This window comes from Fundulus heteroclitus, chromosome 15 (genome assembly GCF_011125445.2).
Source record: "Fundulus heteroclitus isolate FHET01 chromosome 15, MU-UCD_Fhet_4.1, whole genome shotgun sequence".
NCBI classification, from domain to species: Eukaryota; Metazoa; Chordata; class Actinopteri; order Cyprinodontiformes; family Fundulidae; genus Fundulus; species Fundulus heteroclitus.
This window is the reverse complement of record NC_046375.1, coordinates 23,951,001-23,977,516: the sequence shown is the minus strand read 5'-3', so window position 1 is coordinate 23,977,516 and position 26,516 is coordinate 23,951,001. Positions and strand designations below refer to the sequence as shown.

Here is a 26,516-nt window from a genome sequence, read left to right as displayed (position 1 = left end):
GGCAGAACTAAGAGGCAGATTAGTTGTATTTTTTATTGTGTCTTAAAAATGTCAGTTCTGCACATAATACATTCTCTTCTCCTCTTATTTTATCCAGACCTCTGGATACCGGGGCTGATGGCTCTTCAGACACAGAAGGCCTTGAAGAAACCAGAGATGATCTCATGTTAGCTGACTCACTGACCGGAGTTAACTCACCTTATAGGAGCAAACAATATACTGGCACATCAACTACTACCATACACATAATGTAGTTATACACACTTTGTGTAAGTTTATACATGCTCATGCTGCACACTGATTCAAGGGGTCTCCAAGTCTGTGCCTTTGTTTCACCTCACATCACCAAAACCCATTTTCTTGTCCTAAACAGGCTCCACGCACAGCTCCACTTCTTCCTGAAGCTCAGCAGCTCCTGATCAATCCAGGTGTGTCTGACTTCAGTAACCAGCCAGACACATCTGGATTAATCAGTCTGTCCAGTAAAGAAAGAAAGGAAACAAAAGAGCTGCTGAGGTTCAGGAAGTAGTGGAGCTGTGCTTATAGCCCATTATGGAAAGAAATTAATCTGCTTATTTGAGATGCACAGGCCCCTGATGTGGCCAGGTGACAGTAAGAAACATGTATCACCCTTTACGTGCGGGCTTGACCTCTACTTCTTTTTTATGTTAATGCAGAAAACCTATTGCTCATAGGTATGTAGACATGAGCAGAATAAGTATTTGTTGCACTTTTTTAAAAGGTTGAGGAACTCTGTCTTCACAGAGAGCCACAGTCTAAATGTTTGTATTTACTGGTTTTTCTTTTCCTCATGTTACTCTCCCCTTAGGAGGTGGCAGAGCTCTTTGGGCTACACAAAATTGAAAAACCCTGCTAACCACCTTAGACCCCTCCACTCCCACCCCAACCCAAAGACACAGTTCTAGTTTTCTATTAACACTATTTATTAATTTTATTAATCTTAGGATATACTAAAAGTGTGGAGAGGCACATTCCTGGCTTTCACACTTGATTTTTGTTGTTTAAATATTAATAAATATGTAAAAATAAATGAAACCATTACTGTCCCCGTTTCCTAATTTCGTCTTGATGAGATGTATTGTTTTTTATGTACGAGCAAGAAATGTCCCCAGATTTGATTTCAGAAATCTGGTCACCTTACTGTACGCATACTATGAGCTGCGTGGACTCTGCACGGATGTTTTACCCTTCATAGTCCAGCGTACTGTTGGCTACATTTCTTGTGGCAAATTCCTACAATTCCAGGACTTTCTGCCAGTGGGACCAAGTGGTGGAACGGATGGTAAAATGTGTGATTAGCTAGCTGAGCACCTAGAGCCGTTTCTGTTCCAGCAGGCTCCCACCTGTCAGTGAGAACATAGAGGGATGTGATGCTGTGTGTCCTTGAGACCGCTTGCTTGGAGCAGCTCAGTGTATCAGGCTCAGTGTCACATATAAAACATGACCTCTGAGGAGTGAAGTACGCCTGAGTAAATGAATGCACTTCTAGTTTAGACATCACAGTCAGGCAGTCTTATAGACGACTCAGGGGGCCGATCAGGTGGTGACACAGTGTACCGTAATGCTCCGAATATTGATTGAGCAGAGCGGCTTCGTTGCCAACCAAAGTTTTACTTACACATTTGAATTGATTTTGAGCGCATTGTACCACATAAAAAGCACAACAATAATCATATATAAGGCGCACTGGATTATAAAGCGCACTGGATTATAAGGCGCACCATCAATTTTTGTGAACATTTAAGGATTTTAAGTGCGCTTTATAGTCCAAAAAATACAGTATGCCATGAGCACTTAAGATTAATTCTTGTTTCCTCATAAATACTTATTTTTAAGTGCTTTCTGTTTCGCTGGCAGTCTGTTTCTGTTCAAGTAAATCCAACTGGCCTTTGTTTGCAGGCTTCACTGTCAAATAAAGAAAATATTAAGGGGAGACTGTAGTAAAGGTTCTGAAGGGTTGGCGAGACAAAAGAAGGAACAAGTAGGGTTTGTTGATAAGGGTTACCAGGAGAAAGACTCATCTCGCTATAATGTTTACGAACCAAACAACGTATCATCATGAAAACCTCACACCAGTCGTCAAACACAGTGGTGGTGATCTGCTGATTCGGGCTTTTTTTCCAGACACATGACCTAGATTAATAAATGTCATTCACTACAATTGCATTTTTTTTGTCAAAGCTTAGAACGTGAATAAAAAGGGCAGATGGAAACTGTAAAAATAAAAATAAAAACACTGGGTATTTAAATAGAGCACAGATAATCATAAAAAATATCTACAGAGTTAGAAGTTCAACAAACTAAAATTATCCTACCCTTATCTGAGTATTCACTAATATTTTCATATTTCCGTCTACACTAAGACGTGCTGAGAAATAAAACTAGCATGGAATTTCTCTTGAAGATGTGCTTTGTTATTATTTGTAGTTATCACCAAGTTAATTTCAGAGCCAGAAACAATGCAGACTCTGCTGAAGCCTGGCCAAAATTGGGTCTTGCCGCAATACGATGATCCTATTTACTGCAGCAAATCTGCAACACAACAGCTGGAAAAAAATAAAACAGAAAAGTGTGGCCCAGTCAAAGTCCAGACCCTAAGCCTGTTTCAGTGTGTTGGTAGGACACATCCTCCAGGCAATTCCTCCTGAGTGTGGCTCTACATGCTACTGAATAATCATTGGCTGCTCACTGGTAACAATGCTTTTAATGAACAGGACTGTCTTGGCTGTATGCAACAGAGCAATGCAGCACTATTTCTCTGCACTGAAGGTCAGCTGGGTGAAAGAAGGCTATAGTTCTGGTGCTCTACCCACATTTTTTTTCTTTTTTACACATGGAAATTACAATACACCAATAGTTACAGTTAAGGCCAAAATTATTCATACCCTGATCTAGAGCTCATGTCTAAAGGCTCAAAGCTGGTTAGCAAATGTAAGGGTTTGATTGCTGTAATGTCAAGAGACACTTTTCCACTGATTATAGGGAAGGGCACAAATCATTTCCCCACCTGCCATTTACTATTCAAGTTTAAATGAAAACAGATTTAAAACTTCATACTGATTTTACGTTATTTTGTCAGCCTGGCTTAAAAAGCGCTTTATCAACTTAGCATCTTCATGCATTGAAGAGAAGTGACAAAAACATTTATTGTGACTGTCTCCAAGTCCCCACATATATATATATGTATATATATATATATATATATATATATATATATATATATATATATATAGATAGATAGATAGATAGATAGATAGATAGAGAGAGAGAGAGAGAGAGAGAGAGAGAGAGAGAGAGAGAGAGAGAGAGAGAGAGAGAGAGAGAGAGATTGTTGGTTATTGCCGGTTTACAAAAATATCCAACAAATTAAAATATCACACCATATGTGATCCTCCAGGTCTTCTGGGGAAGCCTCATTTCATCAGAGGAGAAGTCATCCCAAAGCAAGCATGACGCTGCTACCTCCGTGTTTCACTGCAGGTATGGTGTTTTTGTGGTGACGTGCCAAATTTAGTTTTTTGGAATTTTGGTGAAAAAAATGACCCTTTCATCCCATCAGACCAAACCGCATTCTGCAACAAGGTTTTTGGGTGATTTTAACCTGGCCTTGGTGTTTGGATTCAGGGGGAAAGGATTCTGTATTTCAGCCTTACTTCTTACTGCAGTAACATAGAGAAGATAGAGGAACACTGTCGCGATGAAAGCACAACCACAACTAACCGGAAATTCCCAAAGCGCAGACAAGTTTCAGTCTCGTCGATTTATTAATTAGGTAGAGAGGCCCAGTTTTAGTCACGTAACTGTTGTTCCATGTTTTCTTCAATTATTGATGAATGTCTTCAGCTTGCCATGGTGCTTTTTCTACGTTACATTTTCTGTCACTTTTTTTGCATACCCATGCAATCGGTTTATTGAAGCCCCCCCTTAAGGGAATTTGTTTGTCTTTAGTTGAATAAAGAATATAGGTCACATTAATGTTGACTACATCATGCATGTGAAGACATTTTACATCCACATAATTCTTATTAGATAACGTGACGCAGTTCTATGGGATGTGTATTGAGTTTGAGGGTTATGCCAAAAATATTGGTCTCGTCTGAGCCCAATATTTTCCCCCTGAAAAGAAAATGTAGTCATATATGCCGTGACAACCCAGTAAGGTCTCGTTAGATGCCAGTTAAATCTTACTGCTGCGAACATTTGGCACAGCTCCTGCTCTCATCATTTCTTCATCATGAATCAGCTCTAATCCAGTCGAGGCCTGGGCATCGTCCTGTAAGCGTTTGATTCAGAGAAACCCCGTCAGGTTTATGTGTAGATTTGGGGAAAAAGGCCCCGGTTATACTCAGTCAGACTGTATCGGTGCTCAGAGCCTAAAATCCCTGCTGACTGGATGTCTGGTGGAGAGGGTGCAGACAGCCGACACTAATCCGGACTCTCCAACACAGCAACAAACACGCATAACACACAGTCGAGTCCTGTGCGATATGAAGGCAATCCGCCGTGTGATGTTAGGGGGTGAAATGCCAGAATACAAAGGTTGTAAGGCTTGTTGTTTTTTTGTTTTTTTCCCCCAACTGATAGAAACTGTTATTTGATGCTAAAAAATGCCGACCTTTTCATTTGTCAGTCACATTAAAATGGAAGTTCTTCTCTTACACTGGATTAATGGCAGTCAGATTACACGGTCTAGACAAAAATCTACAGGAAAATATACATGCGCTGTACATTTTAGGGATTGCAGATTTTTTGTTTTTAAGCATTAGTTGGAGCTCATGTCTATAACCTCATGGTAGTTGAGGTTACATGGAGATTCGGCATCTCTTCCAGCCAACACATCTTATTTGTGCAAGCGTTTTGCAAGCAAATGCATCACTCTTTATCTAATCCATGGGTGCAAAAAAAAAAAAATAAAAAATAGCTACAGCAATGCAGTGCACAAAAATAACCTATTTTAGTTGTTTATGTTTTCTTGGACGGGAGCCATGTTAGATGTTTATCAAACTGAAACACACGAGCAAGAAGCAGCAAGGAGATTTGCTCGTGCTGCAGACAGGCAGGCTGACAGGAAACAGACAGACAGTGGATGCTGCTGCTGCTGCTGCTCTGGTAACCCCTCACCTACATCATCCTTTTGTGCACAGCGCGCCGCGGGCTGATATCTCTGCGCTCTGCCCAGCTGTCACCTCCGGCATTGGTCCACCGAGCAGACACACGTAGGCACGTTTCCGACCAACCCCCTTTTTTTTTTTTTCCTCCTCCGGCTGACTACAGAGCCGGCGAGCGGCGGGACAGCCAAGGCAGGCAAGCAGGCAAGGCAGGCAGCGACGTTCCGCTGCAAGAGCAGCTCGGACCGGACGGTCAGGACGAAGGTTTTTAAAAGTAAGTGCGGAAAAAAACATGATATTTTTGTACGCGGGGGTCATCGACGTAGAGCGGATTACTGGTTGCAGAAAATCTGCCTTCTTTCATCGCATGGGGGAGGGACGAGGTGATTCTCCCGAGCTCGGTCTGCGTTGCCGGGTGGAGATCGGTGAGCTTGTTTGGGGGCGTTCACGGTTGTTATTTTTTTTTTCATAAAACGGACCTGGTAACGCTTTTCACGCGCTGAGAAAAATACGCATTAGCTTAACTCCGATTCCACGTCTACATTCTTCTACATGTTTTCATACCTGCAAAGATGTCTGCAGCCTTCGACCATGCACCAGAAATATGATCTTTTTTGCAATGTCCTACACTGTATATGCACAGATTGGGATATTTATCGCGCTTTATTTAAATTTGACCGATGATGTTTACGATCCTTTTTTTTACATTCGTGTTGGACCGTGTTCGTTATTTGCGCTTTTGCCTTTTTGCGGTGTGTTTTACGTGACTTTGCGTGAAAAAAAAAAAAAAAAAACTCTGGACATTTTCAGCCATATTCTCTCCCCCCCAATCCAGCTCAGTCCCTCCCGGCGAAACTCGTGTCCGAACACGTTGTTCAAGCGGGGGTGTGTACCTGAGAAAGCGCAGCTCAGCCAATCAGCTGTCGCGTTCCGCCCACACTGTGCCGCTTGTTTACTACCAACACCGGCCGCTGATTGGCGGAGATTCGGGGGTAGGTGCTGCGTTTGGGTGCGTGGAAAAGAACAGGACAGTTGGGCTTTTGTTGTTCCACACACCACTGGGGGTAGGTTAAAATGGAGCAAACAACTTCCACATGCAGAGGTTTTGATAAGTGTAGCGAAGGGGAAATAGCAGGAGGAAAAAAATCTACTTTTACAGACTAATAAACATCTTCTTTTGCATGTGCTATAATATGTGCTGCTCAGCAAATCTGTTTAGCAATGCAATGCCTTTTTATTTATACATTTAAGTACTGTATTTTATTTTATTTTTTCCTTTTTGGATTACTTTTATTGTTACTGTCTTTAGAGATACACCGATTAGGCTTTTACTGCGAAATGCAGCCTGATCTACCAACTCCCAAGTTTGACATAATTTTCCTCCCTGAGGACATAAAAATAAAGCCTGTGCTGCTAGTGTCTTGATAGAGGTAGTAGTTGGGAGTCTACCAGTAAATGAAGCAACTACAGAATTATCCTCATTTTTGCCTTTTAACAAACCCTATATGTGTTTGATTTTGATTAAACTCAGCAAATGCATTAAAATACATGCTGGGTTGATGCATTTGCTGACTGAAATCAGTGATGGTTCTTAGTGTTGATGCATTAAATGAATAGAAGGAGAAATCAGAGTTGCCTTTATTTGACCTGATTAATGATCAGAGCCAATGGGGAATTTTGTCTAATTCAAGTATCTTGTCGATAAGTGGATGTCTCATAGCATTTGTAGAACTTAATTTTTTTTTTGTTACTTTATACCCAAGGTCTTTGGGCATGAAACTGTATAATGTCTAGACCTGCTTTACACCCTGAATTGACAACGGATCGCGCCCTTTTTTTAGTTATCTACCGCAAATGGGGGTTAGAACCAACATAAATGGACCTGATGATGATGATGATTTTCAAAACTACTATTAGGATAAATTAAGTTATATATTAGATGTCGCCGTTCTATAATTGTTTGTCTCTATTATTAATAAAATTATAAGACAAATAAAAACAAACCACTGGAGATTAGTTTTGAGTACGTGGTTACAAAATGGTTTATTTATAAGTACAAAAAGGAAGTAGGAATGGCAACGCTTTCATGCGGAAGTAGAATCTGAATTGACACCGTTACGAATTTACCCTTTAAAGATAAAAAAAAAAATGTCCCTTCTGTTTTGTTTTGTTATCTTAATTTATTTATTTACTTTGCCCAAATGGATGGCGATGCCCAAATTTAACGCAATATACAGAAACTCATTATTAGTCTTGTGTTCCTTCAGTCCTAACCATGTTCCTGTTTCAATTTCAATTTCAGCATTGAGACATTAAAGGGAGCTCGTGACTAATAAATGCTCCACAGTTCTATGCAGGTCATTCATTTCATTAGGTCGCCACAGCCTGAAGTTCAAGTGCACTATTTTCATCGGCAAATTTTATTAAATTTTAAACTATTTTCTCCAATGGTATGTAATTATAAACCTTTGTCAACGGGGCGCAGGCTGGGGGGACGGCGCGCTCCGTAACACTAACAGCAGCGTCCAGGTACATTATTAGCTCATGTTGCACACATTTTTTTTCTCATTCGTAAAATTTTGAAATCGGGAACATTTGCGGGATCAGCTTTTGCTGGAATCGGGTCATCCAAAAGAGGGATTATCTGGTCACCCTAATGTAAATACATATATGCGTATAATGTGTGCACGACTTGGCAGATAAAAAGGGAACGTGTTTAGTAATCACACTCTCAGTGGCAGAATCTTGTCATGGTGGCGACTAATAGCCATTTTTTAAATATCCTTAGCAACACCAAACAATACACTCCATACCTTAATTATCTGCCTGATAGCCTACCTACTAGCGAGCAAATATTCAGTAAACATGGAAAGACATTAAGCTTTTACGCTCCATGCAGATGGAAGTTTTCAACTGCTAATCTCTGAATGCTAGGCGGCAGGGCTAACGCTAGCTTGGCCCTAGCTTAAACTGAAAGTGGAAACTGAGCTTTGTGTGTGATTTTTTTTATTTTGATTCTTTTTGTACAACATACCTAACAAACATTTTTGTTAGAGTCTACTAAAAAAACATTACAAATATCTGCTTTGCTACTTTGTAAACATTGAATCGAGTTAGCCTGCTACATCCGTTAGCCAGCCCAGGGGAGCTGCAGTCCCCCACTTCCTAAATTAACGTTTCCAGCTGATTGTTCCTACTAGAACGCACAGTAAAAGAACTCTTTTTACAACATTAAAAATATTCTTGACAGGTTTGGCATTTTAATATCTACCAGTGTGACTCTTCAAATTTGCTTTCAAAAACTGAACTAAAAATAAAAAAATAAAAATCTTGAAATGGGTATATTTGTCTTTGATTTGAGCAGGTAAACAAGATTATGGCAATGGAATGAGTATTTTTACCCCTAAAATAAGGTAATTAGATGTACTGCACGTGAAATAAGATAGAGATGAGTTGTTCCTAAATGCATCTTATTCCATTGGCAGAAACCTGCTCAAATCAAGGACAAATACACAAATTCCATGAAAAATTTTACATATTTTCAGTTGCGATTTTGCAGTGTGTTGGAATTTGACAGCCTAAAAGTAGCTGAACGCTTGAAAAGAAAAAAAAAAGCTATATCTTCGCTGTAGGCCTGTTGCGTTAAGCTTTTCGGCTTTTTTTCCTGGGTCATCCCTACTTGAACTGAATGCAGCATTGCCCTTTTCACCTTTTCAGGCGACAGGCCAAAGTACATGCAGCCAGACTTCAGATTACGTCTGTGGAGAGTTTGATCACTCCCATGGTTTACAGGGAAGGAGTCAAGCAAACAACAGTAAGATCTGGATTAACCATTAGCTAAATCCCTTCTTTCAAGTTTATTTAATCCTTTCGGACCTCCTGTGGTGCTGTTGTTTTTCACTGTCGGGCTCAAAGATGCAGGATGAGTGTTTGAAGCAGACACCTGTCTATAATGATGATGTTTTTGCTCTGATTTAGTTAAGAGCGTTTCGATACTAACAGAAAAAAAAAAACGAGTTATACTTCAGTTTGACATCGCGTTTAGTTGGAGATGTGGAGACCTGAGTTCGCATAAGATGCCTTTTGCACGTGTTTTTGCCACCTTGAAAAATGTGTCCTATTACAACCACACACAAAAGAGGAAGGAAGTGAAAATTATCCAAGATTTTTCACAATAATTTACAAATAGGAAATCTGAAAGTGGTGTAAATGTTTATGCAGGCCTCTGTAATGTTACCCTTAAATCAAACTCAGTGCAGGCAACAGCCTTTAAATGTCATAAGTAGATACAGTCCCTCTTTGAGTAATCTGATTTTGCTATGAATCCAGCTGTTCTGTTACCTGACTCCGCCAGATAGATTTGCTCCGCATATCCATCTGGAAACCTTCCGTTGAAGTAACTTTGGGAAGGGGCGAAAATACTGGTTAGCTGATTGGCCTATGTTGGTGATAGACGGGCCAAATGAACCAATCAGATTCGTCGTCGCTCGTAACAGAGCGACGACGAAAACACAACCACAAGCCAAGCTACTCTTGCTGCTGCAGGTAAAGGCTCGTTAGCTCAGCAAATAAATACTCTGTAATTCCGATAAAACTTGCTCGATAGCCACGCTAACGCTAGTTTCATCGGCTGAAGCCGCCATGTTCTTTAGACTGAACTGTCGCGCTTCCCGTTGCGTCACACCTCAACCCGCCTCAAAGCCAACGCTGATTGGACGTTCGTTTGGTGAACGGCTCCAAATTTTCTTTAACGGAGGGTAGCCAAACTGATCTGCGAGTGAAACCTTGAAAGCTCACGAGATCAGGATGGTCTCACGAGGCTAGCTGTTCTGTGAAGCCCTCCGAACTTTGTTAGAGAACCTTACAGAACAAGCACCATCGCTAATTCCAAGTAACATGGCAGACTGGTCCGGGAGAAAGTTATTGGGCAGGGTTAGGGTTCTAAAACAATACCCCGAACTATAAACATCAACTGAAAAAGGAAAGCACGAGGCAAAATTGAAAGTTGCGAAAACACTGAATTTCTGAAATAATGATATTGATTGCAACTCAACTACATTTCCCTCAGGCTGACCCCTCTGACTCCTTCATATCATACAAGTCGATGTGTGGCGATCACAGGGCCACGGGTGTTTTCACAGCATGCAGCCCACAACTAGCAGCATCCACCCGAGCAATATGTGTGAAATGCGTGGGGTGCATTCCCCTCCGCATCTGGCTGAGTTATGGGTTCGGTGCTTTAAAGACCAACAAAGCCGTCGCGCGCCATCCTCAACAACTGTCTGCACTAGATCTTGTTGGTCAACATATTTCTCAGAACGGATGGATGATCCTTCAGCGGCTCTGCTCCGTTTTTGTTTTATCATTATATCACTGTGTCACAATGGCTCTGCAGTCCTACATTACCTCTTATAGTTTTAGAGCTTACAGGTTTATGACTACCCCATGAAGTGGATCAGGGGTGTAATACTGGTGGGTTGACTTTAGCCTCCCAGTCCACATTACAGTTGTTTACTAAATGAAAGGATGTTCCAAAAGAGGATATTGAAATACTATCCAACTGCTACTAAACATATTATAAGTCTACCAAATATTTCATCCAAACAACATTTGCTGTCTAGATCACGCGCAAACACCTAAATTGGGTAACCAGCAATTTCCATATATATTTTGCAGCTGTAACGCAACTACCCAGACATGGCCGTCCACCTAAACTGACATACTGGGGGAGGAGAGCATTAATCAGAGCAGAAGCTAAGAGAGCCGTGGTGGAAGAGCTGCAGGGATCCACAGCTCAGATGGGAGAATCTGTTGACAGGTAGCAGCATCATGCTGTGGGCAGGCTTATTTTCTTTAGCAGGTACTGACAACATGGTTGAGTCGATGAGAAAATGGACAGAGCTAAGAACAAGGTAGTCCTTTTAGGTTTCATCTTCTAGCAGGGGCACAAGCCTAAACATGACACCAGAGCTACAGTGGAATGTTTTAGATCACCGTGTATTTATCTGGTGAAATTACCCAGTCAGAATGTGGACTTTAATCCAATTCAGAAACTGTGACAAGACTTAAAAAAAAACAAAAAAACATTGTGCACAGATGCTCTCTGTCCAACTTCGCTGAGCTTGAGCTTTATTTATTTTTCTACCATGAAGAACGGGCAGAAACTTCAGTCTCTAGATGTATAAAGCGGACTGAATACAAATGCATGCCACACTTTTTTTTCTTTTATTTGTAGAAAGATAAAAACTGAAAGCCATATGTAATTTTCCTTCACCCCACGGTTATGTTTCACTTTGTGTTGGCAAATCACAAAAAAACCCAATAAAATACATAAAACTTTGCGGAATGAGACGAGAAGTGCTGAGGGTGGGGGGGGGGGGGATACAATTTAAAACTTTATGACTGAATAAGTAATCAGGGTTGCCCAAATCTGTTGCAGGTGTCTTTGTCTGCAGCCAAGTGTGAGGTTGTGCTGAGTCCCCGTTATTGTGTGCGACAGCACCATGGCAGCTATGGGACCGGAGAACGGTGCTGGGTCGGGGCCGGGCGGGACGGCGGCCCACCGGGCGGGACGGCAGGGCGGCGCGTCTGCAGCAACGCACAGCAACGGCGAGCTCAGAGGCCAGCAGACTCTGGTGAGGATCCCCGCTTTTTATACACAACACTTTCTTCATTCAAAGAGTCAAATTATTCTTCTAAACATATGCACCCCCTCCTCAGTTAGGTTGTTTTTATTCTGATGTTTAATGTGCTGATTCAGACACCAGGCCGCCATGGGGTTTGGGATTATCAGCACGTTTGCATTGTTCTGCAAAGGAAAGACTGACAAAGTTCAAGCTCTTCCCGGGGGAAAACAAAGCATTCCCACAAATAGGATCAGCGCTTTCTCTCCCGTTAACACGGCCCGGCTCATAATCTGCCAGCCCGGCTTCCCTCTCCTGCTGTTTTTTTCCCCTGGCAGATTTTGCCATCTGCAGGCGGGACGCCGCAGATGGACAGGAAATATTCTCTTAGCTGTGTTATTCATGGCGACGGCGAGGCTAGCATCAAAGTCTGATTTAATCCGGTTTAAACGCCCTGTGTCTAAACCTCCTGAGCCACAGAGAAGACCGCTGATCATCAGGTGAAGCGGCATTTTAACGCCGTCCCACGACGTGTCCCTCCCCGCAGGTGCAGACTCACAGCTGCGTCCAGCCTGACAAGGCGCTCGGCCATCATCCCAGGACCAAGGCGGCGGGCTGGGGCAGCTTTGCTGCTCCGCTGCAGAGCGTGGGAGCTGCCGCGCACCTGAGCAACGTGCCAACCAGAGCGGAGGCTCCGTACAGGTGAGGGGGGGGGGAGGCAGTGCCGGGTGGTGCTGGTGTCGTGGTCAGCAGTAATCCTAACGAGGTTTCCGTCTTGCTCTTCAGCTTCCGGAGCGCGGAGTCTGTGGAGATGGACGAGATAATGGCGGCCATGGTTCTGACCAGTTTGTCCTGTAGCCCGGTGGTGCAGAGCCCTCCACAGACGGAGCCGGGTCCAGGTCTGACTTCCTTTCGTGGTATTAAGCGTTGATTCTTCTGCGACCGGTGCTTTTCAGAGTGTTTTTTGTTGGGACAATTGTAAAACATGAACAAATACCAGCATTTATAGCCTTTTTTTCCCCCCTATATGGGCTTTAAGTGGCATAAAAACGTTAAAAAAAAAACCACATGACACCTAACGATCTAAATTATGAATGAAATACGAAACCATAAAGTTAAATAAGGTATGCTGGTGATTATTGTGATCATTAAAGCATAGTTTGTTTAGTAAGAAACCGCTTTAGTGCTAATCTGAGGCAGTGGAGTTTGTGCAGAGTGCAGCTGAGTCAGCTGTTTGTCCCAGAGAGGTTTACCCCTTACAGTTCCCACGAGGTACCCCGCTCATTGATAAATGCTAACCCCGAACATGTAAGCGCCAACGTCTTATAGTGTGGGCTCAATCCGAGAACGATTTAACACATTAACAGCAGCGAAAGCTCACCAAAGAGTCATCTGTCCTGTTGTGGACAGAAAAATACTCTTTGTAATATGGAGCACCAGCAGGGGCTTTAAGTAGACCCCAGTCTGAGATCTGAGCCTTTTATTATATAATTTAACATAACATCACTAAGCATTTCTTGCAACGACTGTGGCAGAATAAAGGCCACTTATTTGAAATAAGTTGCATCAGTTGCCGGAGTGAAATATAGTGATTCATTAGTCAGTTAAGAAGGAATAGAAAAGGTGTAAACATGCTGCGGTGATGCTGAACGTGTCTTTACCACCAGTGCGGGACACCTGCTGTGCTCTGGAGAACGAGCACAGGGGGAAGCAGCAAAGCACGTTGCTCCGACTGCAGTGACGCTATTTTTATCTTCCTAAAACACATCCCAAAGTTAGTTTTGACTTTGTGGAGGAGGCGGCATCGTTTGCCGCGGAGGAAACGCCGTTGCCTCTGGCTCGGAATGCATCTCTGAAAGAAAAAATGTTGTTTTTTTTTGTCAATCCCTCTAGCTGGATCGTGCTCGTCTGTGGACATGGAGAGCGGCGGCGGCGAGCTCTCGGACAGCGGCAGCAGTGGCTACTGGAGCTGGGACCACGGCAGCGTAAGCCCCGCCCCCTCGCCGTCCGTCACCGAGGTCGACAGCAGCCCCGATGAAGGCCTGCACATGGAGCTGGAGCAGGGCGGGGAGCTCACTGCCAAAAAGCCAAAGGTACCCGTCCGCCGGGAACCGCTGGAAGCGTTTAGCCAGTCGCCCTCTCTGCTGCCCTGTGCTTGACCGCTGCTTTCTGCTTTCCTCCCCAGAGCTCTCTGCGATGCGTGTATAGGTGTCTGTGGCCCAGTTGCGGCAAAGTGCTAACGTCTTCTGTTGGAATAAAAAGACACATCCGTGTGATGCACCTGGGGTGAGCGGACATTTTCAGTGCTTTAACCACAAGACCACTCACCTTTGCTCTATCGGTGTATTTATAGTGTTTCCTCCACTAACCTTGCGACAAAAAATAAGCTTAAAGTGGAACCCCCATGGATGGAGTGAAGGGCCCCGAGTGTCGATGGGGACAGAATTCCCTTCAGCTGTTCAGTAGCGATTTAAAAACTAACCACAAAGTCGGCAGATGGAGGGAAAGTTTATTGTCGTCGTCTCGTGTTTACTTCGTTTGTGTCCTCCTGACGTCTACGTAAGCTCGTGTTTTTCTTTATGCTCGTTTGTAGGGCTGAACAATTAATCGCATTTTCAATATAATCGCGATTTAAAAAAACGCAATTTCCAAATCGCAGAGGTCTGCAATTTTTGGCTATGTAACAATTAGGGAATTAGACACGTCCATTAGGTGTCAGTAAAATGTTTGAAGTGGGTTTGCCTCCACATGGAAGGGAAGACAGTTGCAGCAGTGAGATAATCTAATTTTATTACTTGTTTTAGAGTTTATATAATCATACAAAGCATTAAGTTCTGGTCAATCAGTTTAATACATAGACTTGCTTGTTGGTTGGACTTTATCTTCAGCAAGGATTGATGTCCAATTAAATTAAAAGCTGTTCTCTTGAATAATATTCTGATCAATAGAAACATTAAAAGTTCATATTTAAAATAGTCCTTGTTTACAAACAACTTTATTTAGAGGCCATTTTTGTTGCTTGTGGTTAATGCAGAGAAAAGTCAAAATTGCAATTTTGATTGAAATATATTGTAGGGAGAATGCAATCATTTCTGCTCCGAGTTTAGATGCTGTGGGTCTTTTAGCAACTAATTCACATGGCGAGGAAACAAATTGATTTGTTGTTTGTATATATTTTGAAACACATGATAAATTAAACAGGAAAAAAAATCACATTAAATCACAATATTAAGAAAAATAATCGCAATTAGATTATTTTACAAAATTGTTCAGCCCTACTCGTTGGCCTGGGTTGCATTTTTCTTCAAAGAGCTCTTGTTTGTCTAAAAAATAGCTTTTAGCACTTAATCTCGGTTGTTTTTGTTTTCTCAGATTGGATATTTTGTTTGTCTTTGGCGGCCATTTTAAATACGTGACTCCTCGCTAGCTAGCGACGGGCCGAGAAATTGTCCGGCGAACGGAATCAGACAATTTCTTTTGTGGCGATCAGCCAGTCGGAAAACCTCAAGTCAGATCTTTTCTCTGATCAGTAGACGCACCGCTTACAAGTAACAAGTTGTGTTGCTGCGTTTTCTTTTATTTCGTTCCCTTCCGATTGCGACTTGTCGACGCCGGGCGGAGACACCGTTTGTAAAAGCTATCGCCCCCTGTCGGCATTTGGATGCCTCTGCGCCCTGCCTGGTCCTTTTACCCCAGAGAAGCAGTCATGCATTGAATAACTTCTTTTGTAAGAAATTACTCTCGAAACAGAAACAATAATTGAACACTTTTAATCTAAACAGGCCAGAGACATGATATAGATCAGCACTGAGACTCTATTAACAGCTATCTACTGTACACAGGGACAAAGGAATGAGGCGGAGCGAGCCCAGAATGCTGGTCACATGAGTCTTTAGAGAAGCCAAACTTCTCCACGCTCCTCCCATTGTCGTCATTAGAAAATGTGTCTCCAGTCGGCTATTATCTGCCAGACTGTGGAATAGCATGGAGTCCAAGTGTACGAGCTGCTCCAAGATAACTGGCCATTTCCTTTATCAGTCTCCATATCTATGTATCCCAAAGCTGTGATGTCCACAATGCATGTGAAGTATGTTTTTAGATATTACATGAAGCAAACAACCCGTAGCTTCATGTAATATCTAGCACTATCGGTCTATAGGTTTTTTTGCATTCTTTTGGCTGGTTTTCTATTTTTCTTTCAAAATCTTCACTTTGTTTTTTTGGCTGTTTTTGTCAGATTTTGTTGTCCGTGTCTTTGCTACTAATTTCCAGTCTTCTTTTGAATGTGTCACATCTCAAGGACAAAAATCACATCCTTCTTTGTATCAGTGAATGCAGCACCATTAAGTGCTAACAGGTTGCGCTAACAACAACCCCGTGGTTGCCTTATCACAGTGAAGCTAAGGGCCTATACACCAAAGGAAATACACACAGCCCAATGTTTCCAGTTAGTAACTCTAACCGCTAATCTTCATAAAACACTAACACAAGATGCACCGGACAGTTTGAAATAACTATACAAGCTAGGTTTAACTGCAGAGCTGTGTAACAGCGACTGCTCTTTTCATACGCACAGCGTGACGTCGCTTTTGATTCCAATGTAAGTAGTTAATGATCATTCACAGAAACCCAGCTTTATGCTCATATGGTTAAAATTCACAAGCTTTTTAATCCGTAACAGTAAATCAGTGTTTTTTTTCTGCTCAAATATCTAGTTTTACCAACTGATCTGTATCCTGAAATAATCTATAGGGGGAAAAAAAGAATATATTTTGATGTGGTACACATCCATATTTTAAGGCGTGCAAAAAGTGATCTGGAGACCGTTTGTTAATCTGGGCTACATTTAGGAAAAGCTTTGTTTATTTGTTAGGATGGGTAAAGTTTCCAGTTATGCAGAAAGCAGAAAAAAAAGTATTTTGTTGTGATTCATAGCTCTTAAAGCGAAATCGTAACCGCCTAAAATCTGCTCTGCAAAAATCTGCGTAGCAGAGCGTTATAAAAATCGGTGAAATCGGCCAGAAATTCTCAGATCAGTGCATCTGCGTTCCTAACACCTACATCTTCCTCATTGGGCTAATTTGTAGAAGGGAAAACAAAAATTTTAGCTCATGTTAAAGTGACTAACAACAGTCAGTTTGTGACAGTTTTAAACTTTCTCATTCTTCTAAATATTAAATCTTCCCCAACAGAAAACTGAAACTTCTAATCAACCGTATGGAGAGTTTGTGACGATGCAATTTGGCCGTTCTTTGTGTTTCCTTTAGTGTCAATTAGACATTTATGTTTACATTTCACTTATGTTAAGTGAAATGAAATAAAAAGATGTCATGTAGCCTCAGTCCAGATCACACCGCTTTAATGTATCGTGGTAAAAATAAGGCAAATCGTTTTGCACGTATTGGTTCAGGAGTTTTATGTGTCCACTGCTTCTTTGCTGCGGCGACATACGGCAGTCTGATGTCAGACGGTTGCGTGCGTACTGTTTGACCACTATCCAGTCTGAGCGGGTGAGAAAACCAGACAGTTCAGCCCTCAAAGACATTTCTCAGCTGCAAAACAGCATTAAAAAAACAAGAGGGAATAAAAATTTCAGCTCGCTGAAGAGCTCTGGCCTGGATGAGGAGAAGTGAGAGTTTAGATCTGGGCCACTGCGAGTGGCGCTTTGAGTAACACTTCCGAACACACAAGTCACTCCCTCTTCCCTGTGTGTCCCCTGCCATGTCCCGCCACGCACACACGCGCAGCACTGGATCGGATCAGTCCCAGAGAGAGGAGGACTTCTACTACACCAAGATCTGCTGCGAGACCATGGAGGCCGGTCCTGCTCCGGGGCCAGCCCAGCAGACTCCAGGCCAGGCCCCTCCTGCTCTCCTCAGCTGGGCCTCGTGCGCTTCCCCCTCGGGCTCCGAGCTCCAGGTCCACGTGGCCCACAGGCCCAGGTCCAACTCCAGCTCTTTGCCGGGTCCCAGCAGGCCCTGCCCGCTCAGCCAGTCGGCCCCCAGCAGCTTCTGGCAGATCCACACCGAGCATCTCTATCAGGTGGGTGCAGCGTAAGAACGTGCAGGACACGGCAGAAACACGATTGGCCGCAGGAGAAACTGGGACCACAGTGAGCGTTGAGTTTGAGTCCTAAACTGACAGGATAATCAAAATGTTTTTGGTGTTTTCTTTTCAGTCAGCAGGGGTTTTGGCTCTCCGGCGGTTGCCGTCTGTTTTTGTTACAGCTGTGTCATGAACTGACTGACTGAGGCAGGCGAGGGCTGCGGTGCATTAGCTGTTGCTCTGGGTTCTTCTTGGACCTCCTGGATGCACTCTTGGAGTAATTTAGGTAGGCTGGCCTCTCCTGAGGACGTTCGCCGCGGTTTGGTTGCTCCATTCGAGGACAACGACCCTCGCTGTGGTTCGCCTTAGAAAGGCTTTGTAATGATGTCAATTATTTAGCTTCTCAGCTGTTCTTGAATTTCTTTAGGTCTGGCCATGGTGCGTCGCTTTTTGAGATCCATTCGCCCTAGTTCATGTTCTCAGACAGATTCTGTTTACATGGGAGAATTTGGTTTTGTCGTTTTTTGCCACGCGAATCTGCTTTCTAAAAACGAGAGAGATTTCCACTTTGTATAGCCATATATGTCCAAACCCGTTTAGCGTGTAGAGAGAACTTTAGGATCTAGTCTGTCCTTATATGGCAACCTTATGGTCATTTCTCCAGATTTTCTCCACATTTTGCTCATTTGTGGCATGTGGACTTATTTTTTTTTTTTTTTTAGTTAAAGATTTTAATTTCAGGAAAGACTGATTTAGTTCCCAGAAGTGTCGAGTCATTTAACTGAGGGCAGTGTTCTTGGGATTGTTTGAAGCAAATGGAAGCAGACGGAACCGGACTTGTTTGCCAGTAATCGTGAATATCGTCATATAATTATTTATTGTTTATTGAACTGAGCACAGAGCTGAAAGTTTAACCGCTGCCATACATTCCCCTTTATTTAGCCGGATTGTCTGCGCGGAAGGAGTCTCGCGTCACATGCTCGCTGCGCTGTTTCAGAGGCCCTCCTTCCCAGACGACCCCCCCCCCCCCCCCCACGCTCTCCCCCAGCAGACAACATCTCTAACGAGCCAATGAGCTACAGTGTTGTTTATGCATCACAAAGCAGCACATTTCACTGGTGACCTGCATTTACCCTGAGCCGGGGAGCCCGTAAATGGATGCTTTGTGACAGAGGGCGAGCAAGATGCCGGCTGACTCTCTCTCTCTCTGGGAGACGAGACTCTCACCGGCCTACAAAATGCAGCGAAAACACGGTCTCTGACGGGCAGTGCATACTGCCTGCCCTGTGCCGAACGCCACGTTTCCGCCAAAAGCAACGATCCCATCGGCTCCGGGTTTTTTTAATATCACAAATATTGTTAGAAAAATTTAACTGTATCTAGTGAATTTCCTCCTGCATTCAGCTGCAGGACTACAACCAGGGTTATACCCAGAGGGGTATGATTTCTTATCCAGCCGTTTGGGCTTTTACTGCTTGGATTAACACAGTTAATACTTTATCGCGCTTTTTTTAGCCCTCGGTGTGATGGGATGTCGGGACGGCAGCAGCCTGTGCCCTGCTTGTTCAGAGAGGAGGAAATGGTGAAACGGCACAGGAAACGATCATTAACTGCGTGACAATTCATTTGTTGGTCGCAAGGGCGGGTCGCCGTACCAAGTCTGAGACTGATGCCATTATTTTTATTTTTTTTGCGGCAATCTGTCTGTTGATCTTTAAGGTTATTGGCGTCTGCGTCTCTGCCCAAGGTTTGCTTCTGTGAGCATAAAATAAAAGTGAGAGTGTTTGCTCTCCTGTATAGTGTCCCCCAACTGGATGAGCGAATAAGGTCCGAAAAATTATTTTAGCCCCCCCCCCCCCCCAATCATTGTCTGTTTGATGTGAAAACAAACGCTGGTTTAAACAAACCCACAGAGATTGATGTGCAGTTAATGATCTACGGGCCTGTTCCTGTTCCTGTTTGTGCTAGAAAGACAAAGTTGTCTTCCTGTTTTCTGTCCAGGGCACAAATTCATCAGAGAGATATTGAGAGTGTTTAGTCAGCAGATTTATTACCCGTCATTTAGAGGTTTGTTCGTATTTATTACCAAAACCAACCTGATTAATACCTTCACCTAAGGTCAAAAACAATCTGTAATGTTTACATTTGGAACGATTAAAAAAATATATATAATAATAATAATAATAATAATAATAATAATAATAATAATAATAATAATAATAATAATAATAATAATAATAATAATAATAATAAATAAATAAATAAATATATATATATATATATATATATATATATATATATATATATATATATATATATATATATATATATATATATATATATATATATATATATATATATATATCATTTCCCACATCATAATGCTGCCACCGCTGTGTGTAATGGCAGAGAGAGTAATGGTACTTCAGTTTGCTTGAAGCAAATAAAGGCAGACAACACAATCGTTACAAATGAATCGTTATTAATTTTGTTACTTCATTCAATTTTACTTTTGTCAGAAAACAAAACATCCCACAGGGTGACAGTGCCATCACTGTGTGTTACTACAGAGTAATAACATGCTGATGCTCATCACTGGCAGAACCTTCCTGATCCATTTGCCCATCGAAGTGTTGAGGAAGCTGCAGGAACGTCTCCAGGATGAATACTGTTGTAAACTGATAGTTGTGGGGTTTGTTTGTTTTCTTCATGAAATGAGGCAAAAAAAAAAAAACTAAAGTTAGTCCTTGGTTATGGGAGCTAGCACAGGTGGATGGCGTAGCCAAACATTTGACTCGAGTAAGAACAGCACTGCTTCAACATATTTTTACTCAAGTTAAAGTAAAAAGTACCAAGAAGTTACTCAAGTAAGAGTAAAGAAGGCTACTTAAGTACTGAGTAGCTAATCTGACATCTGATTTATTTAAAAATGGCGTAAATGGACAGACAAAAATATGAAGTTATGTATAAATTCAGGTCTTTTAAAAACTAAAATATGAAAATATAAAAAGTTACACAATAAATTTAGGCAGAAGAAACACTCTTCTAAATAGGTTTTTAACATAAAACTTACAGCAGTTAATGTACATACAGTATGTTAGAGCAATGCAAAGTACTTCCGATGACAGCATCTGTCCCTTGTACCTCTTCTTTAGCTGTCCAGATGTCAGTAAAAAGAGTTTGTTAGACTGATGGCAAGATGTCTTTGTTTTTCTTGGCACAGTCTTTACAGGATGCCGCCGTCATGACACTGCCTGGTGCTACGTCAACTGGAGCAACGCCACCTACGCCACCGTCGAACTGAAATACAACATAAACTTATAGTGACAGTAAGACAGTAAACAAAGATAAAGTTATATTGACATACAAAAAAACTTACCTCGCTGGCTGACCCAGGCATAGAAGTAGAAATGAAGAACAAACTGACATCTTCATCTTCCTCCCTTGCTGCTGCTCCACAGCACAGCTTCTCTACTAATAACCCGTCCTGCTCACATAATTAGCCCGTCAGTCACAGGTGTGCAAGTAAAGCCAATCAGTCCCACCAAACTCCTTGTTTGGGTTTTCAAAATAAGGGTCCGTCTTAACGACACAAATCTACATAACGCAAAATAAAATACACAAACTGCAGTTCTGGCAGTAAAAGCATCTGCTGTCCATTGGATGTTCACTTGGCCTCGATGAGCTCAGCAGAGAAAATAAAGTTCCTGCACAAACAAGAAGTCTCACATTAACATAAATGTAAGCGTGTGTCTCTGGTGCATTTTTGGTTATGACAAGTCTGGTCTGTATTCAGTGAAGCTACTCACGGGGAGCAGAGTAGGCAGAAATCTTACTCAGAGTAGTGACATTTCTTAATAATATTACACAATATTACTAAAGTGCAGTAAAACTACTCCTAAAAGTACCTCTTGTTCAAAAACTTTACTCAAGTAGATGTAACTAGTTCCTACCCACCTGTGGGAAGCAGCAGGATGTAACCTGATGAGAAGGGAGGAATGTGTAACAAGTCATCATCCGGTTTAAGGTTCTGCGTGTGTGACTGAATCCTGTGCTTTCCTCTCTCTCTCTTTCTCCACAGGCCTGCAGCCCTGTCCAGGTATCTGTGGCCCCCAAAAACGTGTGCAATCAGGGCTGGACCCCCACGCCCTCAGCATCCGGCCATAGCAACACTCCGGTGGGTCTTCTGTCCGCGCCTGCATGTGCTTGTACACACACACACACACACACACACACACACACACACACACACACACACACACACATACACGGAATCGGCCTTTTAAAGCTTAGCTCCCAGCGACGGACAAGCGGGGCCCTCGGCAGTGGCGTGTTTCTAACGTGTCTGTCCAGGACGTTGGTCGTGGCCCCCTGTTGTTCCTAACGTGTGACTCTCCTCCTCAGATGGTGAAACCTCGCTGCCGCTCGGTCAGCGTCGGGGAGCAGTGGCTGCAGCAGAACAGGCTGCAGCCGATGAGCGCGTCGCCCTCCCGCACCCACTGCTCCTTCAGGTATTAAAGCATCCACCAGACAGGCCTGCAGCACTGGGAGTAATAGAAAGTCTCCCTGGTGGGGTGTGCCCTATAGGTTCAAGGTATCAGGCAGGATAAGAGCGCAACACTGTATTGTAAACTGTCATCTAGCTAGAGAAAATATAAAACTGGCAATAGAAAGACTACCTTTCTCTAAAATTGTTAAAATGACAAGAAATTGGGGGGATGGGGAGGGGGTTGTGACTGAGTCTGAGCAGACATCCACTTTTTTTTCTTCACTTTTGCAAGATAAATATTACCAAATCCAGATGTGAAATGCATCCCAAATCCTATCGAGAAAGTCTAAAGGCAGATATTGGATCAAAGTAGTTAGCTAAGGGTGTGAACACTTATGCAACAGGGTTTTTTTTTTGGTTTTTTTTTCTAGGGTCTAAATCTGTTAATCAAAAAAAAAATCCCACAATGGTCACTGAAATCACTTGAAACGGGAAAAAAACCCCAAAAAAAACGTAAAATTTACTGAAAATTACCCAATGAAAATCAGACATTGCTTTTGAATTGTGTTTCAACTGAATAATTTAAAGAAAACTAATGAAACACGCCTTGACAAAAAAGCTAATTTAATATTTAGTTGTTCAGCCTTTGGAGGCGATCACTTGCTGTTAAACATTTCCTGTAAGTGTCAATGAAACCTCTGCACCTGTCAGCAGGTATCCTGAGCCAGTCCTCATGAGTTAACTACTCTACATATCTCAGGTGTGAAGGGTGCCTTCTCCTGACGGCGGGTCTCAGCTCCTACAGATGTTCACAGGATCTAGATCAGGCTTATAGGAAGCTGCTTCAGAATAGTCATACAGCCGTTCTTGGGTGGTTCTAGATGTGTTTTATGGGTCGTTATGCTGTTGGAAGATGACCTCCAACTGAGACCGACTGTTCTGACACTAGGCAGCACATTTATCTCCAGAATGTCTTGATAGTCTCGCAATTTCATGGAAAGATCTGAGACACCCAGAGCCAGACGCAGCAGATCGGCCCCGGAGCAGAACCGAGCCTCCTCCATGTTTCACAGTTTGACTCGCCTCAGTTTAACACGTCACTTTGGTCAAACTATCTTCAATCTCATTGTCCAGGTCTGTTTCGTTCGTTTAGTTGTTTTTAGATGCATCCATTGAACAATTCAAAAGCAACGTCTGATTTTCAATGGTTGGTTTTCAGTATATTATTTATTTTTACTTTTGTCAGTTTTGGGTTATTTCAGTGACCATTGTGGGATTTTCTTTAATTAAAAGAGGGGTTACCGACAATTTTTGTCCGTGACTTCAAAAGCTTTGCAGAGATTCTTCCTGGTCTCATTCTTCTTCACAAAGGCCTGGACTTTTAACAAGGGTGTGAACACTTTTTGTACATCAGAAGCTGCTGCAAATATTTTTCTACAATATTAATATTGCAGGGAGTGAAGGGAAAACAGCCAGCCCTGTTTTTTTATTTTTTTAGTTGAACACCTTCTGTGTCCACTTTAAGTCTTAGCCTGGAACATTTTCCTTTTTATTATTCTTATTATTTCAACATAATATAAAATATACTTTAATCTTCCAATACAAAGTTCTTACTTTTCCCTCTTCTGTTTTTTGCTAAATCACCTCAAAGTGCGTGTACACACAAACTCTTTATTCAAACCCCTTCTGTCTCAGTTCAACAGAAATGTTGGGAACTGCCATAAAAACCAGTGACATTTAAATGTTTTGAGTGTCGGAGTAGTTCGCTCTTTTTCACCGTCTATTGCTCCTCCAATAGATGCCGTAAACAAATTCACTAATTATGTTATTACGGAATGGAACTCTGAACTTGGTATTTGTGGTCTTAAAAGAATATTTCAGAATTTCTAAAGCAAAATATTTTACATATAGGCCCAGTATATAACTCTCTTGGCGTCTTGCTTTAGTATAACTCCAGATTAGATGTCCTCAGAGGCTGAAGCTAACAGGTAGTGAATGAAATAGCCAAGAACAAAGCCGACTTGTTCTGTTTTAAAACAGACAGTGACCCAGAAGGTTCAAGTCTCCCATCAATTTATAGCCTCCATGCTTGCTAGAAAATGATTCTGTATAATTAGCAGGGAGCAGGTTTTTATTGGCTGCATACATTTTATACAGTCTATGATCTCTTCAGATGATGTGAAAGACCAAACTGATGGGTAACGGGGTGTTGGTTGTGTTTGTGGTTGTTACTTGTGCAACTATGAGCTCAAATGGGCTTTTGTTGCTGTCAGGCCACCTTCTTCTTTTGCACCATTCTGAAACTTGTTAATTTTTTTTTTTTTTTTACCACAATAAAGAATATTTGCATTATCTGCGAGTATTACGAACTTCTACAAATGTCATTTATGTAGAGAATGGAACCTGTTGGACCCATTAGAGAGTCCTGAGGAACACCAAAAACATTTTCTGAGCTATTGTCTCAACTTTGTGTGATCTTCGCTGTGACTCGGGTACCTTTCTGGCTCCAGCCTGGTCTGCAGACCTAGAACCAGAACCAAACATGGAGAAGCAGCATTTAGTTCCTATGCTCCACTTATCTGGAACAAACTTCCTGAAAACTGTAAAAGTGCTGAAAGCCTGAGTTCTTTTAAATCAAGATTAAAAACACATTTGTTTAGGATTGCCTTTGAATGTTCTAGTTAAACTGTTTTACTGTTTTTAATGTTCTTTTTTGTTTCTACATTCTATCCCTACTTGCTTTTATTCCTATATTTTAATCATCTAAAGCACTTTGCATTGTCTCTGTACTGAATTGTGCTATATAAATAAATTTGCCTTGCCTTACATTTCCAGCTGCTGCAGTAAAAGCCTTCTAATTCCGTATCGTTCCAGTTTAATTAATACATTTGCTACAGGCAATGGCGACAATTTTTTTTTTTAATTATCTAGGACCGCCCCAGCTCCAAATTGTTAATGATCTGTTGATTAACCTAAAAACCTGTTTGACCTTTTAATAAATAGTTGTGCTAGAATTTTTGATGCTCTACCAAATAACATCCTAGCTGTATCACGGCTTAGGTTCCTACAAAAGTAGGTTCCAAACTCCCAGGAGGACGATGCATGGTCGATGCACACTTCCCTTATGAAATCCCCCGCTGCTTTATCGTTCACATAGGAATGAAGTAACGCATTAGTTTTTGATGCATCTCGCTCTAACAGCGGTCCATTTTGGTCCCGCTGCAGGAAGGGCCGCGGAGAGGCCAAGAAGTGCCGCAAGGTGTACGGCGTGGAGCGCAAGGACCAGTGGTGCACCGCCTGCCGCTGGAAAAAGGCCTGCCAGCGCTTCCCCGACTAGTGGCAGCCGGCTGACCAAGGGAGCAAACTGGACGGACGGATGGATGAGTGTGGACAGAGACTTTTATCAAAAGAGAAGATTATAAACCAGGGCCTAAGAGCCATCAAGAAAAACAAACTTCTTGTGTTTTCCTCTTATTTTTTTTTTCTTTCCTAAAAGGAATGCAGATGGACCTTTTATGTATCTTTGTATCTTGATCCTGAAAACTGAAGTTTGCGATGGTGCTGTTGACTGACTTTGACCATGTGATGTGCTAAGCCCTCTCTTCCTTTTTTTTTTTTTTTTAATCCAAAGGTCTTATTACTGCCCTTGTAGCTCCACTGTATCCTCACACTGCTACCTGGCTGTCTCCTTTCTTCCAGTCTTCTCTTCCAGTGGTTACACCGTGATTATGATGTACATTATATCGTGTGCTCTGAGTTCCGTACGAACATTTTATACCTTTTTAGTTTTTTTTTTTTTTTTTTTATCGTCTCGTTTAGCCCGTGTACTGGGCCGACTGTTTTATTTTTAATTTTATTTTTTTTTAAATGTTTTTGGCACTTTGTTGGAAAATTCTCTCACAAGAATAAGCTACATTTGGTTTGACTCAGCCAAGTTCCTTCCATGAAGCTGATTTCCTTCCTGCCCACGCGTCGGCACACAACCAGTGTTAGCGGTTTTACCCGTGAAGGCATGTCTGGAGTCGCGGCGGTGGGGAAAAGCGGCAGGGGAATGAGTTTGTACTATAGGAAATATATTGTCCAACACAATAAAAAAGCACTGAGAATTTCCCACGTCGTCTCTGTTTCCTTCTGCAAACGCGTTTGCGTTAAACCACTGTGACATTTTTGAGACGGGCGTAGTTTTAAGGCAGTAGGGAGGTCCACCAGAACCCCGTGCGGACTAGCCGT

General features: G+C 42.2%; 1 protein-coding gene across 4 annotated transcripts; it reads left to right on the top strand.

Annotated features, from left to right (window-relative positions):
- The first annotated feature begins 5,134 nt into the window (after positions 1–5,134).
- On the top strand, positions 5,135–26,396 carry znf395b (zinc finger protein 395b). Of its 4 annotated transcripts, XM_036147685.1 has the most exons (11): positions 5,138–5,403; positions 8,847–8,943; positions 11,569–11,764; positions 12,300–12,454; positions 12,539–12,669; positions 13,646–13,845; positions 13,938–14,038; positions 17,500–17,794; positions 21,879–21,974; positions 22,202–22,308; positions 25,512–26,396. In XM_036147685.1, exons 3-11 carry the CDS (start codon positions 11,633–11,635, stop codon positions 25,621–25,623), a joined length of 1,329 nt encoding a protein of 442 aa, XP_036003578.1. In that variant the 5' UTR covers positions 5,138–5,403; positions 8,847–8,943; positions 11,569–11,632; the 3' UTR covers positions 25,624–26,396. The 4 variants fall into 4 exon arrangements, 3 of the variants coding, with proteins under 3 accessions (XP_036003578.1, XP_012707336.2, XP_021165915.2); XR_004932892.1 differs by lacking the exons at positions 8,847–8,943; positions 25,512–26,396 and adding an exon at positions 22,450–22,786 and having other exon boundaries at positions 5,135–5,403; positions 22,202–22,371; XM_012851882.3 differs by lacking the exon at positions 8,847–8,943.
- The last annotated feature ends 120 nt before the right edge of the window (positions 26,397–26,516 follow it).

Excerpts from the sequence above, each read along its gene's own strand:
- znf395b (XM_012851882.3), top strand. The coding sequence starts at position 11,633 with ATGGCAGCTATGGGACCGGAGAACGGTGCTGGGTCGGGGCCGGGCGGG. Across the intron at positions 11,765-12,299 it reads TCAGAGGCCAGCAGACTCTG|GTGCAGACTCACAGCTGCGT; the intron begins GTGAGGATCCCC and ends CCCTCCCCGCAG. Across the intron at positions 22,309-25,511 it reads CGCACCCACTGCTCCTTCAG|GAAGGGCCGCGGAGAGGCCA; the intron begins GTATTAAAGCAT and ends GTCCCGCTGCAG.